Here is a 12,964-nt window from a genome sequence, read left to right as displayed (position 1 = left end):
CAATTAATATTTTTAATTATTGATAAGTAAAAATTATAAAAATTGATATTCAGAATATATACGCGATATATTAAGAGGAATCTAACAAGATCCAACACGAATATGTTTTTCTTTTAATTATAGATGATAGAAAATACGGAGTATATAAAGTAGAACACATAAATAGTGGAAAAAACAAAGTGTTACAACTATAAAGAAATCGAGGAAGTAGATGTTATTAGTTCATTCTAGTGCAAATTGCTTCAATCCACTTTCACGTTAAACAAATCATGACTGCGATGATCTTAGTATCGTTTTGATCAGACAACTAGCTCGTGTTACTCATTCACTAAGAAACAACCTCCAAGAAAAACATTACCAGTCGTCTTGAATGAGACCATACCACTCTCTTTATTGCAAGACATTGAGATTCCATAAAAGAGAAGTGACCCTAAATCAAGTAAAATACTACTTTGGTCTTATGAAGCCTTTGCCTGAACATTATGCACAAACAATGGCAATTCAGAAAGGATGCTCATAAATTCCTGTAACTGAAGTTAGGGTCTATATAACATGTGGATGTGCATGAACAAATATCCGTACATACACACTACAGAAGAAACTCTCCTCTCCTCTCCAAATCAAGAATTGTGCTCAAAACCTCATACAGATTACAGGGCACGAGGTACAAAGCAAAGATTATAGCCTCTGGGAAGTATACATTGATGATGGGGAAGTCAATATTTGTAATCATATCAAAGCTTATCTGAAGTAGACAGAGACCAAAGGGATGTCAACATCATTGTCATCATCATCCTCACATGCTACGACAACATCCAAGTGGCGGCGATAAGAAGGAATTTCTATCTTTGCAACTTCTGTGGCAAGATCCACAACCTTCTTGTCCATCCTTTCTTTATGGCGAGGGAACATGCTATTGAAAAGCAAGCAACTTCCACAAGAAATGCTGTAAGCGTTCAGACCCTTGTTCTTAAGCCACTGTATAAGTTCCTTGAGGGTAGGGTTGCCCTTCAAGACCCATCGGTCCCAAACAGTCCAGCTCATGTCACGGTGCTTGAACACCTTTGGTGGGACTGGTTCAGCTATTGAAAAGAGAGGCAGTGCCAGATTAGCAAATGTATTTCGGTAGTCCTCTGTCTTATGCCCTCCATCCAAAGCCTTGTACAGCTCCAGGCACACCAAACCAGTGGCCATAGCAGTTGAGGTTGCAATTGCAGGAATAATCCTCCCGGCAATAAACTTGGCCTTCAATTTGTCCACTTCAGGAATGCTGTAGTTTCTTGCCCTCATATTTGCTAGAGCAGCTATCAGGTCCATATGGTAGTTCGTATCATCATCCTGCATTGGTGTTGGGAAACAAATGTAAGTTTCATTTACAGTCTTCAAGTCAAGTCAGGAGTTATGGACGAAGCTAATAAATTTTCATACTCTATGCCTCTCTTTAACCAGGAGAAGAAAACAGCCAGATAAGATCAAAGGAAGGCACATCTTCCTCCTTGTGTTAATCTAAGTTATACTTTGTTCACTGCTATTGGATTTCATATAGGATTCTAGAGAATGAGGTGGGAGTATGGAAAATAATCTCACTTCGTTGACTCGTCATAGCTTAGAACTTTAAACTACAATTCATCAAACAGTCAAACGTTCATTAGATGAAAAAAATACCTTCTCAAACTGGATTGGCTTCATCCTGAAATCTGGCAATAAATCGTGACGGGTGTGCTCCAACTTACTGATAAGTTCATCGATGACATCTCCATCGTCTATAGATGAAGAGGAAAGACTGGTGGCCTTATCATCAGTCACAATCTTAGCATCTTTTTTAGGCTGAAACTCGGGGACCATAACTTTATCAACAGCCTCGGCCAACTTCTTAGGATGTGTAGCCCAATCAGGAATAGGGATCCCAAATGTTTCAGCTCGTAATATTGATGCAGACATGATATAATGAAGATGTGAAGGATCAGAAGAGGATAATTGCAGGGGACGAGGAAATCTCTTTGGGGCAGACCAGAATGGAGCTCCAGTACTGGTTCCTGCATCTTCAGGGAAGGTATATGTCAGTTGCTTCACACGGTTGGCATAGTAGTCTTCAAACCTGTTTACAGAAAAAACAAGTTAGATATGATGGGAGAAAAGTAGCTGACAGCAAGTTATCAGTGAGTGATACATACTTAAGCCTAGCCCAAGCCACACAATCCTCAAAAGTCTTGCATCTTTCCCTTTCCAGGCATTCAAGAACACGTTCCAAAGTATCCCTTGCCTGAGCATCCCCAGCATTCCTCATAGATGAAGTGTACTCACTAGGATTTGAAAGATATGCATTCACTTCAGCTGGAGTTTTCTCAAGTAAACCCTCAAATTCAGAGCGGGCCCAGGTCAGACAATGGTCAATGTTGTGGGGAAATGAGTGCACGGTGCACATAGGTGCCTGCTTCTCAGGCGGATCTCGTGAAGCCCCATAATTTTCAGTAAGATGAGGAATCACCATCTGTGTATTGCATTTGGCACCCAAAGTACCCGATTCAAGGAGTGGCTTCTGGAAATACAAGCATCGCTGATCAACATACAGCCTGGCATTCACATTGTCCAGTGCATTGACTACAACGCTTAGATTTTCCCAAAACGTGTCATCAAACACATTTTCAGTTTCAGAGCCAACACGATTCTGCAAGGCTTCAACATGGAACTGTGGATTGATTGATGTGGCAGCAGCAGCAGCAACAGTGGACTTGGCCTGTCCAATGTTCCAATCACGGAACAAAAACTGCCTACTGAGATTGCTTTTCTCAATCACATCATCATCAGTAACTGTTAGCTTCCCTTGGCTACCGCAAGAAACTCCCATCAAAGCCAAATTCTTCAAGAACTCACACCCGAGAGCACCAGATCCAACAACGAATATTTTAGCATCTTCTAGCTTCTTCTGGAGTTTCCATCCAAAAACCGAAATTTGACCATCATAGCGACTATTTCTTGGAGCAAAATCAGAAGGTTCCAGGGGCTCAGTGGGAAGTGACTCGACTGAATCAAAATAGAAGAACTACAAACAAAAATATTTTAAAATTTACATAAATCAAAAAATATAATTTACAAAGTAGCAAAGAAAGATTGGGACAGTAAAAACCTGAAAAAGTGGATGGAACTTTCCAGAGCAAGCTTTCATAACTTCCTGTCCAACAATGCCACCAAACATAGCAGCCATAGGGTTCAGTACAGCCCTAGCCCCAAAAGCAAAGTGGCGCAGGAGTTTAGGGTTGATGTCTTCTAGCCTGCCATCACCTAATCCCTCATTCATTTTATTAGCCACGGATATCAACTTCTGTGCATCTTCTTCAGAACCAGGACTTGGAAAACGTCCTAGCTCACACACAAACTTGTCTAATGCTTGGAATGCCAAATGCAGCAAAGGTGGGCGGTCAAATTTTGAAAAATCACTCAAGAGAAAGTCACCAGGATCACTAAGTGCTTCTCTCAAAGGCTTAAAATGCAGAACCTTTGATTGTTTGACTTGTGTCACAATCCCACCTTTTTGGTAAACACCATAATTTGTGGTGTCCTCCTCAAGAGAGAATGAATAGGGCCTAGCACATTTAATCTTCCTTGGCTTTCCGTCACTTAATTCTGGCATCCCTTTAACTTCTGAGAACACAACAAGATCACCATCCTGAAACTCTAGTCTTTCATCGTCCACACATGATACAAGTGCAGGGTTGTCATTGCTGATTGAAGCAATGATACCGGTGTGTGGTTCCTCACCATCCACATCAACAACAGTAAACTCAGGCCCAAAGTCGCAAAACACACTGCCAAAAAGGCCCCTGACTTCAGCTTTAATGAAAGCAATGGAAGGCTGATGACTGTGGCAGTAATCATTGAACTCGCTAGCTTTGTCCAAACTGATATCAGTAAATACAACAGCCTATCAAAACAGAAAAACAGATTAAGGCCATTCAGTCATTATATTACGGTAAGATGACCATAGATAGTTTGCTTAGAGCTGTACAGACGCCTAACACAGATGTCACAGACAAAGAACATCAACGGACAAGGGACTTTTATCAAGTGACGTATCTGATAGAAGTCCACATTTCCAGTCTAGAGCTCACGAGTGCTTATATGATCAAGATCATGTCAATTAAAGCTGTAAAGCACACCCCTTAGTAGCAAATTTCATTTCCACATTACATCAATAGAAAATATATCATTAATGTCTTTTATTCTCAGCAGCAGTTCAATATAAAGGAGGTCAACACAGGGGAAGACACTCAGACAGTACCTGAAAGTCGGAAAGTTGTTCCTTTCTCAGTGCAGTTGTCAAAGCCGAAACAAGCACTGCATTATTCAGTTCTTGCAACTTTTGCACACTAGCAAGTGCTCTGTTTTTTCCAACATCGTCTTCTGAGAATACAAAATTGCTGGATAAATCCCATATATCCACCGTTCCTTCATCATGCAGGGTGACAGACTTGACACCAGCAAGGACAAGATTCTTTGCTGAAAGTTAAAACATAAAAGGACATAAAGATCAAACACAAGATACAGGAAGTCTATGACCTCCTAGATCTTCAGTTTATGGATGATAATAACATATAGTAATACATTGACATTTGCATCCTTATAGTGTTCTACTCCTGCAGCTGCTTAATCTAAAGCAAGAATCAGAAGAACCGACCAAAAGGTATCCTAATTTGGAATAATAAAGGCAGATAAACTCTGTTAAACAACTAAAAGATAGCACTTAGAGCTAATACCACAACGTTATCTGTCTGAACATTTTTAAGGTCCCAGGGAGAAGCACCTGGAACAGCCACGGAAGGAAGCAGTAAATCCACAAAAAGCTTTAAAAAAAGCTGCTCTCCTGTGTAGGGTAACTTGAAAATGTAGGAGTTCGAAACCTTTTAACATTTCTACTTACAAACTGATTACACATAACTGTTCAAAATCCTATAAAATTGAGATCATTTTCAATTTTTCACAAAGACAAACAGCACAGTGTACTAAACATCGCAGAATCAGATCTAATTACAGACGCTAAAGAGATGAAAATAGGATTTAGCCATCAAGCATAAACGGAAAATGAACATCAAGAATCTAATACAGTAATACAGCTTATACTAATTACTTGTAATTAAAGAGCTACAGGAAACCTTAACAGATAATCATTTCAAACTTCAATACTAGGACCAGAATAAATTACAATTTAGAAACATGCAGCATCTTCTTATTGATGCAAGACAAAAGACAACCTAATTATTTTTCCTAATCCCTAACCTTGTCTAGCTCAATAATTTTTCAATACAGCTCCATAATGTAATTTAAAGTGACTAATTGAAGTCTCGGGCGGGAAAAATGAATCAATGATCAAGAGCTAAAATGATTTAAATACAACCATTAGCTGCGAGATCAAACAATTAACAACACACTTAAACAATCAATCTAACATAAACATCAAAATGGTGATGAAATGGCAACAATTAAGACGTACCGATTTCCGCTCCAAGACCTTGCATCCCAGACACGAGAACATTGGAAGCAAAAAGGCGTCTCATAGTCTCACGTCCATACACAGCCAGCTGCCTACTATGAAGATCCTCATCAATGTCCTGCGGATTACCATCTTCCATGGCCATGGTGATCGTAACTTCGCTGCCGCTATTCCCAACCGTAAGCTTATCGCCGGAATTCGAGTGATTGGATGCCGAACCGGATCCTCCGATGCGAGATTTCTTAAAAGCCGACGAAGAAGTTGTTGTGTCGTCAACTACCTCACCTTCAACAGCCGCTCTCTTCCTTGGAAGCATATAGTGCAAACAACTGGTCAAAAATCCACGACCACGCACCATCGGAAAAGTCAACAAAACAAAATTAATTCAAATAATAACGTCAGATATGACGAATCAACACTAGTCAAACAACTTCCAACAAAAACAATGATCGGTGCTTCAATCAGAAATCCTAACCATAAATTACACCTAAAACACTTCATTTCTGAAGATTTCTCAACAGTTTAACAATCAATATTGATTCGATTCGAAATAACACAAATGAAGCAATTGAAAGATCGAATTATACGAAATGATAAAGCGAAAGCGAAGAACATACCTGTATCACTGAGAATGCCGGCGAAGGAAGAATCGAATCGAAAGTTAAAGGAGAGAGAAAGCGGTTTGTTGCTTCTTTTTGTTGTTTTGGTATTTTGTTGTAGCTCGAGTAGTTTGTAACTTTGTAAGAAGAAGAGTGGGAGAATGTATTAATGGGAAAGGGGTAAAATGGACATTACCATAATTAGGGTTTTAGAGTGATAAGTGACAAATGCACCACCCATTGACTGAAGGCCAAAGCCATTTTTTCTCTCTCCTGCAACAACAAAAATGAGGAGAGCTAAAAACGAAGCGTGTTTGGTACGAAGATGCGAGACGACAGTGCTTCCTGGATAAAGTCAAGCTTTCCAGATTATTTCCAGAGCGTCGTCGTTTTCGCTTCTCTTTCTTCTTTTTTTCTTGGCATGTCCTCTCCTGGCAATAAAATGAAATCTATTGGGTATTGGGCCGTGTTTGCATTGAACAAGGCCCAGATTACATAGCGGAATATTTAATTTGCAATCATGAAATGGCTTCTAGTGAATAATAATTTCCTAATTATTCTATTTGTTGTACAGTACGTACTTTTTTTTTAGGGAGTGTACGTACTTGTATAAGAGAATAATTCCTTTATATTGGGAAAATTTACTTTTAAATGTTTAATGTTTTTCTTCTTAAAAAAAAAAAATATATTTTAAGTTTCTTCCTTTTTTTAATTAACGATTTATGTATTGGGAAAATATAGACCGTGGAAATAATATATGCCACACAATAATAAAAATTTGCTAAAAATGATTTTGGTAATAATTTACTCAAATCGTTATACGGTATTAACAATGCAAGATATATTTACTCAATATTTTTTGTCAAGTTAGCATTATTAGTACATCGAATATTTTGAAATCTGCATATTAATATATCGAATATTTTGGTCAGATTACCGTATCAAACATGTAAAACACTAATATGTATTAGGACAAAATTGAATACTTCGTATTAGATTATTAATTATGTTCAAGATTTATTAGTTATGCAACAACTTTAGGGAGAGAAATATTTCAGTTGAATATATTACAGATTATAAAAAATTGGTCAAATACTTTTCGTATATTCGTGCATGCATGGGACCTAATCTAGGTGGAATATCTCAATGGCAATGGCTTTTCTCGTGTGAGACGGTGGTTGATTAATTTTGCACAAAACACCCCCAGTTGTTTTTTGTTACTCAGACCCATGGCCTCAATTTTCAACACCAGAAACATATCTAATAACAAAGAAAAACTAATTTGCTGAAAGGATCCAATCCCGATTTCATGCATAAAGATAATACATTAATACTCCCTCCCTAACAAGAGTAGTTGTTGTGGTGAAATAGCTCGGGGGCAACCGGGCAACATCATAATACTTTTCTTAGGACAACATCAGAATACTACTCTCTAGTTTTTTTTGTTGAAAAAATGCTTAGTGTTTTCAGGTAATATAAAGAAACCTACAGTTTTACTAACATATAATACTAACATATAAGAAGTTTGCAAAACTCAGATGTATTACTCGTATTGGTTGTGTAGATAAATTACAATATGAAGATAAGTATTTATAGGGAAAACTTGTTACTATTATAGTACGACAAATTTGACTATTTACTACAATGATACAATATGTATTGTCAAACATGGGTAACTACTATTAGTTTGCAGGACATTCATCATGCACCGTCCAATATCTCATAACACTTGGCAACATTTCCTCCTATTTTTGTGCAGATTATAACGTGCCAGTGTGGATTAGGCAGCAAAATTACCGCAGACATATCCATCGTTCATCGTTGAACTAAAATCTTCCATGTGTTCGGCAACTCCGATGCTAATTAAAATGCTAATTTCCATGTGTTCCTTAACTCCGATGCTAATTAAAATGCTAATTTAACATGTATATTTCTAAGAATCAAACATGAATACATGATGATACAATTAATACGCAAAAGAGGATGGCAATCTGATAAAAACCAAGACTGTAACGCAAGGTTTCAGTCATATACAATGATACACAACTCTAGCTATAATCACACTAACATAATCACCTGGTACTCTGGGTGAGGGAGAGTTCAACTGTTCAATCATACAGCAACTGAGCAGGTTAAGTTAAACAGCCAAACATAGCCTGGAGAGTATCAAAACTGGACAAAACAGGAAAAAAGGTTCATTTTGCAATGTAAATTTAGTGAATTAAGCACCACTATACGGTCTGCCTAACAAAGTAAAGTAATACTTCGTAACAAACATACTGCCCTAGTTCTAATCAAGCATGTCGTGATAGTGGGACTCGGAAATGGTCCAAAGACAAAGAAACTCCACCAACCTACCTTCCTGGTTTACCTCAGGAGAGACTGGGTATCAACCTAAAGGCAAAAAGGACCCAATCAACCCAAGAGTTTAAGAAAATAATCTAATTACATTAAACAAGATAAGTTCTCTGGGACCCTTGAGTTTGCCACAAAACAAACATAAAAGGGAATCAAACCCAAAAGTCATGTTTATCATCCCCAAACATGCAGGGTCATCAAGGTAACATTGTTCCTCCTTTTCTTCTACTCATAAACTCCCATATATCTTATAGGATGTATGACAAAAGCAGAATCAGCAACCATCAACAATAGGCACAAATAAAGATATCTCAACATCACGTTTTAACTTATATGTGGAACACAAGTAAAGACGATGCTATCCACAAGAAACCTATGTCCATATTTCACTGATGGCGAACAATAATAAAGAGGACTGGCAAGAGCAAAACTATAATTTTCATTCACCATTGAGAAATACAAACTTGCATTACATCCATGAGGGGATGTAAGTCATGTAAACTAGGCAAAGCAAGCACTTTTTTACATGAAAATCTGCAAACTAGATATAGGAACAAAAATATTGGTATATTGTACGTTCACCTGTTGTTTAAGGTACTATTGTTGTTAGGCCGTAGTAATACAGAGAGTATTTCAGAAAATTGAGGCCGCTTTGATGGGCAATTATTCCAGCAGTTAATCATGAGAGATTTCAAGACTTGAGGGCAGTCTTTAGGGATCTCAGGTCTAAGACCACAAGCAGCAATTCCAACAGCTGCCTGGACAGGTGAGTATGCAGAGTAGGCAGCCTCACCGGTCACCATTTCCCAAACTATCATTCCGAAACTGTATACATTACTCATCCACGTCTCGCTTACACTTTCCGGATCAGCTGCAATGATCTTGACAAATGCACACAAACAACCAAGTTAGAGTCATAAACTACCAAAAAGTTTAACGAATTCAAGAATTCCCAAATAAGCATGAAAAATCAGTCAATTTTTATTTATAACTACCAAAAACAGATGGTTGTAGGACTTGTGGTAGATAGATTTAGTAGTCATTGTATTTGTAGCACCAGTGCACCACCCCTTATCTCCACAGGGCTACCACCCCCCACCCCCGGGAAAAAAAAAGATCTAGGATCCATCTAAGCTGTTAAATATAATTTAATAAAAAATGGGAGTTAGATCTTTTTCATCAACCACCAAACTAGAGAAAAGTGGTGCTACTGCACTATTACACTAAGAAAATTGTGTTTTACCTAGACAGATAAAGGTAAACAAGTAATTAAGCACTATAATGCAGAACTAATTATGGAGACATGTTGTGCATGCTCAAATCATAATGATGTTTGAACTTGAAGAGAAATAAAGGCTTCCTTTGACAAAAAAAAATGACAGATACTACTTACAAAGTTACAATGACTCAATGAATCAAATCCACTACTCATTCACACGTTTAAACCCTTTAGTAGACATACAGTAAACAAAATAAAAATTCAATAAATTCCCGAAAAAAGATTGGAATAAAAAAAGCTCCCAGGTGAACAACCTTTAATAAAAAAAACTAGAATAGCACTCATAATTTCATTCATAGCTGGTGGCTGAAATGGCGTAATAGATTCAAGAAAATTTATCCAAATGCATAATTACTGAAGGCAGGATAATCAAACTCTCAAATTTTCATCCATTACCAGGCATTGAGGTGGCACAACAATATTCAGAATATATCGAGTGCATAAATACCAAAGGATCCAAGAAATCAGTAATTATGTTCAGTACGCAATACCCACAATTATCATGGACACAAATTAAGTGGCTGAGTTTCTAATAAATAGTGGAATTGAGGGAAAGTATATCACATGGAGCTTTCATTGATTTGATCATTTACTATGAGTAAAAGTACAGAGTGATGATGAACTAAATTCACAAATCATCTGGTAAAGTCACCAAAAACAAAATGACTTGTCAATTTGTCATGCTTCCTTACAAACCTTTACAACAAAATGTCACCAATTCATATTCTTAATTACTATAAAAAGGAATCAATAACAGTTATGGTCACAAGAAGTGGTTGGTATCAGCATTCATGTATGACACTGACTTCTTGTTTCCAATGGAGAAAATGCCACCAACTATTTATGACCTTTGTTAAGTTGTTGCAATAGCAAGCACATATTAACAGAGTGATAAGCTGGAGTAATACACATAAGTTAGCAAAGCTAAAACATATAATAACATAAGCGGATAATGGGAATATACCTCAGGAGCAAGCCACCGGTAACCATCAGTCTCGTATTCCATTGCCTCACCAATGCTCTTGCACGCAGTGACTATTCCCACATCCCCTAAATAAGCATTTCCCTGGCGGTCCAATAAGATTCTTTGAGTGTTCAAGTCTCGGTATGCAACACCATGATCATTCATAAACTTCATACCCTCTGTAACATCTATAGCAATCCTCATCACATCCTTAATTTGAAGCTTCTTGTGCTTCAACATCAAGTCATGTACCGACCCCCCTTCCATGAATCTAGTAACAACACAAAGCCCATGAATCTCGTCTACACATACACCATAAAACGGCACTACGTTCTTATGCCCGCAAGTCATAAGCTCTAATAAATCTTTCCGGAGCACAAAGTCATAGATATTCCCCTTATCACACCCTTTTAGTTTTTCAATAGCAACCCTCTTACCCTTGTAAACCCCCTTAAAAGAACTCGGTCCTATCTGATCACCAAACTCAACACTCTCAGAACTCAACAACCATTTCCCAATCTCATCTCCACCTGCCCTCACAGTCTGCCATTCATCAACAGATACCACAATCGAAGAAGTCGACAAAGGCATCGAAAGTTCAATCTTCTCACTCGAACGCTCAACACTGTTCCTATAATTCTGATCCCCAAACTCCTCCTCCTCTATCTCCCCAAAATCCCTCCCTCTCCCATTCTCCTCCTGACACCCACAAAGCCCAAACGGGAGCTTCCTATTACTAATTTTTGGTTTCTTAGAAGCCGATTTCAACGCATTCTCTATACGAATCTTAAAACACTTTTCCTGCCCACTTTGCACTAAAATATGAAGGATTCCTAGAGTAGAACTTTTCCTCTCAAAGATCTGTATCTTCTTACAACACATTGACCCGTTTTCTAACGCCCCGGAAACCGCCGGCCACGAGATCGATGAATTGCAAGCAAATGTAATCTTATAAACAACTCCCTGAACTTCATTCTCAGAAATTTCTTGAATTAAAACAGCAGGTTGATCCTCAGCACATGCTTGTTCAATCAATCGTATATGAACAAATACATCCTTCATATCAAACCCCGCTTGCGCATAACTGTTTTAATCACCCCAATTATTTTAATCATTTTCTATATTCTACTAAAAAAAATTGAAACTAATCATAAAAATGGGACAGAAATTACCTCAACGGCATAGAATCGTAGTGTTTGCGAATATTGGAGACGAGTTTCTCGGGCAGTTGGCTGCCCGGGTAAAGCTGAGTTAGACTACGAACAACGCTGCCCCAAACAATCTTACGGTGACCGTCGATTTTGGAGGGAGGCGGGTCACGAGGCGAGTCAAGATTCAGTGAGTTCTTTAAGGAGGCGATCGCTTCGGATACATTCCGACTCAGTCGCTGGAATCGCTTCTGCATCGCCGACGACGACGCCGAGGAAGAGTCTTTCGCCGCCGTAGAAGCTTCTGGAGAGCCCTCCGATCTGTCGTGGGACCTCATTAAGACTTGCTCTACTGTATCCTCCTCTGTGCTGGTTCTACCCGACCAGCACTCCAATGCCGCCGCCATTTTCTAACTCCTCTAGCCGGAAAATGTCACCGGGTTTTTCAGAGGGGTTTAGCTTCTCTTAGTAGAGCAATATTTGATCTTCAACGTCTGTTTTTTTTTTTGTTGAGCTTCAAATCCTCAGACAGTGGGAAGAATAGCAGGAGTGGAGAGAGAGTGTGAGTTTTGTTTCCTTCAATTTTTATTATTTTTTAAGTTCAGGATTATAGTGTAGTTAAATAGAGAAGTGAGAAGGAGGATGGTGAATATTCTGAATAATGTGATGGAAATGGTGGATTTATTCATGACGATAGTATTTATGGGATGGTGATGGGATCCGGGACCCTTGTTAAGTTGTTACGGAGTATTTCAGTATTTGCTTTATTTCACTTGTGTTGAGTATCATGAGGAAGGTTAGTAGCGGGACCTTGTACGGATCACTGATTTACATAGCATCATCACGTTAAGATAATTTCTCACTTATTTGATGTCTGGTTGTTTGACATGAAATTGATACATCTAATATTGCGCGTGTATATTTTAAACAATGCGTGATAACGTATAGCGGTATAGAGTATCATGAGGAGGGGTAGTAACCAATTGGTAGAAGGTATATCCGGTTGTATGTAGCTTTATATGTAATCGGGTTATTTTGTATTTTTTATCATTCAAAAAGCACATTTTTATTATTTAAAAATACATACTTATTGATTAAAATCACGTTTACAACAACAAAAAAAAAATC

General features: G+C 38.1%; 2 protein-coding genes across 3 annotated transcripts; both read right to left on the bottom strand.

The window, feature by feature from the left end:
* Window positions 1-364: 364 nt before the first annotated feature.
* LOC110776212 (ubiquitin-activating enzyme E1 1) lies at window positions 365-6,494 on the bottom strand. Its single transcript, XM_021980765.2, has 7 exons — window positions 6,106-6,494; window positions 5,489-5,817; window positions 4,280-4,497; window positions 3,128-3,922; window positions 2,175-3,043; window positions 1,666-2,098; window positions 365-1,338 (listed from the first exon to the last, which is right to left on the bottom strand). The coding sequence occupies exons 2-7, from the start codon at window positions 5,802-5,804 to the stop codon at window positions 742-744; spliced, it is 3,228 nt and encodes a 1,075-aa protein (XP_021836457.1). The 5' UTR covers window positions 5,805-5,817; window positions 6,106-6,494; the 3' UTR covers window positions 365-741.
* A 1,160-nt stretch (window positions 6,495-7,654) lies between these two features.
* On the bottom strand, window positions 7,655-12,518 carry LOC110776214 (uncharacterized). Of its 2 annotated transcripts, none has more exons than XM_056831541.1 (4): window positions 11,861-12,518; window positions 10,689-11,772; window positions 9,028-9,326; window positions 7,655-8,259 (listed from the first exon to the last, which is right to left on the bottom strand). In XM_056831541.1, the coding sequence occupies exons 1-4, from the start codon at window positions 12,241-12,243 to the stop codon at window positions 8,220-8,222; spliced, it is 1,806 nt and encodes a 601-aa protein (XP_056687519.1). In that variant the 5' UTR covers window positions 12,244-12,518; the 3' UTR covers window positions 7,655-8,219. The 2 variants fall into 2 exon arrangements, with proteins under 2 accessions (XP_056687519.1, XP_021836459.1); XM_021980767.2 differs by lacking the exon at window positions 7,655-8,259 and adding an exon at window positions 8,274-8,481 and having other exon boundaries at window positions 11,861-12,517.
* Between the last annotated feature and the right edge of the window lie 446 nt (window positions 12,519-12,964).

Source organism: Spinacia oleracea, chromosome 6 (genome assembly GCF_020520425.1).
Source record: "Spinacia oleracea cultivar Varoflay chromosome 6, BTI_SOV_V1, whole genome shotgun sequence".
Classification (NCBI taxonomy): domain Eukaryota; kingdom Viridiplantae; phylum Streptophyta; class Magnoliopsida; order Caryophyllales; family Amaranthaceae; genus Spinacia; species Spinacia oleracea.
The sequence above is the reverse complement of the archived record's forward strand: the minus strand, read 5'-3'. Positions and strand labels throughout refer to the sequence as shown.